The sequence below is a fragment of the Anarrhichthys ocellatus genome, unplaced genomic scaffold, assembly GCF_004355925.1.
Source record: "Anarrhichthys ocellatus isolate YVR2014 unplaced genomic scaffold, GSC_Weel_1.0 scaffold2542, whole genome shotgun sequence".
NCBI lineage: Eukaryota > Metazoa > Chordata > Actinopteri > Perciformes > Anarhichadidae > Anarrhichthys > Anarrhichthys ocellatus.
In genome coordinates, this window is record NW_022282516.1 from 2,393 (window position 1) to 6,010 (window position 3,618).

The 3,618-nt window shown below is 48.5% G+C and overlaps 1 protein-coding gene across 1 annotated transcript; it reads right to left on the minus strand.

Annotated features, from left to right (window-relative positions):
- Positions 1-592: 592 nt before the first annotated feature.
- Positions 593-2,228, minus strand: LOC116378408 (probable LIM domain-containing serine/threonine-protein kinase DDB_G0286997). Its single transcript, XM_031840280.1, has 2 exons — positions 880-2,228; positions 593-755 (listed from the first exon to the last, which is right to left on the minus strand). The coding sequence occupies exons 1-2, from the start codon at positions 2,014-2,016 to the stop codon at positions 606-608; spliced, it is 1,287 nt and encodes a 428-aa protein (XP_031696140.1). The 5' UTR covers positions 2,017-2,228; the 3' UTR covers positions 593-605.
- Positions 2,229-3,618: the final 1,390 nt, after the last annotated feature.

Consider the following 3,618-nt stretch of genomic DNA (forward strand, 5'->3'; position numbering starts at 1 on the left):
GCTCAGGTCGGGTAGGAGGTTTGGGTGTGGGAATGAAGGTAAGTCCTTTTTCCAGTATCTCCCGCTGTGTAGGCGTGAGGGAGAGAACGGAGCAGAGGTTGGTTATGTTAGATGAAGGGGGAGATGTATGGTCACATTCCTCCCCCGTTACAAGTTTAACTGCTGTTTCCAGTACCCGAACAACATCTCCGCCGTCTGGGATGTCCAGTGAATGTTGTCCCTAGTCACCTGAAACAAAAGAGGGTTGATTTCGGATAAAAAGTGAAATTTACTGGAAATGGTGGTGTTGAGAAAGTTGAGAAGTGACTGTTTACGGGAGTTTAAAGAGGGAGAGAAGTTAATGATGGGGATGTAGATGGTGGCGTTGGGGAAAGTGCGGTGAGCCGTTTTCCAGAGTGTTTTTAACTGTTTACTAATGGTGGTGGGTTCGTGCTCTGAAAGGCAATTGTTCAGGCCTACTGATAAAATAACGTGAAGTGGTTGTGGGTGAGGAGTGAGTTTACTTAAAATTGCATTTATGTGATGGAAGTTTGCACCGGGGTAACTGTCTACTTGAATGTGTGGGTGGGTGAATTTTGGAATGCGGGACAGGTTCGAGTCCCCAATCACCAGGGTCGTCTTCCGCACCTCCAGCGACCAGTCCTGAATTTTGCGGTAAGTGTGGGGGTGCGAGTGTGGTTCCGGGCGTCCTGGAGAGCCAAGTGGGGCCGCGGAGTTGCTGCTGGCGGCAGAAGCGGGCAAATCAGATGGTGGGGGTAAAGTCAGCGTAACGCTTTTAATGTCCCCTATTCTCCTCATGTTTTTATTGCCCGCCTCCGTGACTGCTGTGGTGTTAGCAGACTCCGCGGCAACCCGCTCTGGCTCCCTCTGCTGGTGGGGTGTGTCTATGGAGAAAGAGGAGGAGATAGTGTTACTGCACGGGAGAGCCACATTACTGTAGTGCGTTTGTGGTGGGTGAGTTGCATCCGTGTGTGAGGGAGAGGGGGAGGAAGGCGCAGGGGAGATGACGGGACGCTCCGCCCGACGGGCCCGCAACCGGCCGCTTTCTCTGGGAGGAAGGGGATGAATCTCCACCTCTACTGTAAGCGGCGGGTTGCATTCGAGCAGATGGGTCGTGGGCGGAGCCACCACATCAAAAGCCCCCGCGCCCTCACTGGGGGTACAGAGGTCTCTGTAGGGGGGAAGAAGAGGAAAAGAAGAAGGGGTAAGGGGGGGAGGAGAAGGAGAAGTAGGAGGAGTTTGAATCTTGAGGGCAGGAGTGAGAGAAGTAAGGGATGGAGGAGAAGAAGGAGTGATAAGTAAGGTGGTAGTGAGCGGAGGGGAAATGGGATGGTGAGAGGGGTCCAACTGTTGAAAGAGGAGGGGATTTACTGGGTTAGGGAGTGGGGGGTAGTCAAGGGGGGAGAGTCGAGACATAGGGGCCCCCCCCTCCGTCGGCGGGCTCTTAGATGTGATGTCCCGCAGTGTGTTGATGGAGGAGGAGGTGAGCTTCCTCCCATATCTCGATCTCCCCCACTGGAGCGCCTTGTCAAAGGGAATCTGATTAAAAGTAGGGATGGTCTCCAACCCCACAGCGATCACAGAGTCATAGTGCTCACGGAGGATGTGCATATTGTTTAGCATCCAGGTGTCAGTGTTCTGTTGTATCTTGAGTTGGGTTGTTTCATTGGGTGAGGAGGGCTTGATGAAGGAGGTGAGGCGAGTCACCTTCCTCATCATGCCCTGTGGGAATGTATGGTTGTTGAATGTAGTGTTGAGAATTTCTGAGTGGTGAATGGCCTGCAGTAATTTGAAATATGATTTGGCTTGTAAATAGATATGTGTGGGTAGACTATGTGGGTGTGGAGGTAGACTATGTGGGTGTGGAGGTTGTGTAGTTCTCCCCGTGGGGAGGAGGGGACGAGAGCGATGTAATACATTCCCGCCCCTCACCTCCCCAGGAGGAGAAGCCAGTGCTGAAAAACGGTTATTAAGGGGTATGGGCATGTTGGATCGCTGAGGGTTCGGAGAGTCCATGAAGAAATTGAAAAAGAGTAAAAAAGGAAGGGAGAGGGAGGGGGAGGAAGAAAGGAGTGAAAGTTCAGCCAATACCGGCGTTGGCCACAGGATGGTTTCCTGCAAACCCGAGGCTGGGCCGGGCAATCAGCCCCACCCTTGAGTAAAAAACAATTGTTGGTTAAAAATAACAATAAAACAAAAAGAATTGAATAGACAAGTTAAAAGGAGTAGAAAGAGAAAAAAAAGGGGGGGGGGAAAGAGAGAAAGAGACAATTCCCTATAGAACCTTGTTTGTTGTATAAAAAAAGAGTTTTAAAACAAGGAAATGATTGCAACCAAGTAAAACAAGTTCAACTACCGGACACTTACGTTTAAGGATCAGATTGATGTAATTGATCCTGTTATATTTAAAGCCATACACAGCAGACTGTAATGTTTGAGGATATAGAAAGTCCAAGGGTCCAAGTTCTGGTGAGTTGTGGTAGGAATCTTCAGTGTGCACACTCTTTTGCTGGTAAAATCCAAGTGACTCACCCTCGGCCTTGTCCTGCTCCAAACCCTGCTGTGGCTTAACAAGGTGCGGCCATCTTGTGGGTTTAAAAATAGTTGGCTAAAAAAGGCAATCGCTGTCCTAGTTTTAAAAGGTATATACTTTAATAATAAAAAGAAAGTTTAAAATCTTGCCATAAAAAAATGTAAAAAAGAGAGAGCGGTCTCCGGTCTCGACGTTTCGCCGTTGAGGCTTCTTCAGGAGAGTAGAGGTGGCCACATGCTCATCAGTGACTGTTAAAAAGAAATGTTGGGGGCTGGACCAAACCCTGTTGGTTTGTGATTGGTCGAGCCCGTCACCTGTTGTTCAGAAGAGCATGTGACCTGGTGGGTTTAAAGGTATAGTACCCCGGTAAAAGTTAAAAAGAAAAAAGAAAGCCTGACAGATGGTAACAAAAGCGAGGGGGGGGGCCCAAAGTTTCCGGAGGCCCACCCTATAGCCGTACCATAAAAGGTTATGGTCAGGGCCAGGGGGTCAAGGGGTTAAGTTTAGGGCTAGAGGGTTGGGGTTAGGGTCTCTACCAGAGCTGTAAAAGAAAAAAAATAAGTTCCGGAGGCCCGCCCTCTAGCCGTACCATGAAAGGTTATGGTTAGGGCCAGGGGTTGAAGGGGTTAAGGTTAGGGCTAGAGGGTTGGGGATGGGGTATTTACCAGAGCTGTAGAGGAAGAAAATGAGTTAAAAAATAAAACAATATCATTACATAATAAAAATAAAAATGGCGGTCGAGGTCAGGGTTCGGTAGGGGTCAAGCACCAGCGTCCAAACATGCAAAACATAAAAATAATTTAAAAAAAAAAAAAAAAAAAAAAATTTAAAAATATTAAAAATAACACTAAAGCCCCCTAGGCACGGGCAGGGTTAGGTTTAGTAAGATGCGTGGCCCTCCTAAGAGGGCCACGAGGGGCACTGGCACAAGGGGGCTGTCCTTTAAAAAGGCTTTCATCAAAACCCTGAAATAAGACAGTTAAGACGATTTTATTAAAAACAGTCTAGGCAGCAGAGCGACTGCCAGCGGGAAAGGCAGAGAGGAAATGTTAAAGGGGGAAGGGAGGTTAAAAAGCGCAAACATG

Coding starts and splice junctions, on each gene's coding strand:
- LOC116378408 (XM_031840280.1), bottom strand. CDS start 2,016: ATGGACTCTCCGAACCCTCAGCGATCCAACATGCCCATACCCCTTAAT. Junction 756..879: donor CCTCTTTCTCCATAGACACA/CCCCACCAGCAG, acceptor CGCTGACTTTAC/CCCCACCATCTGATTTGCCC.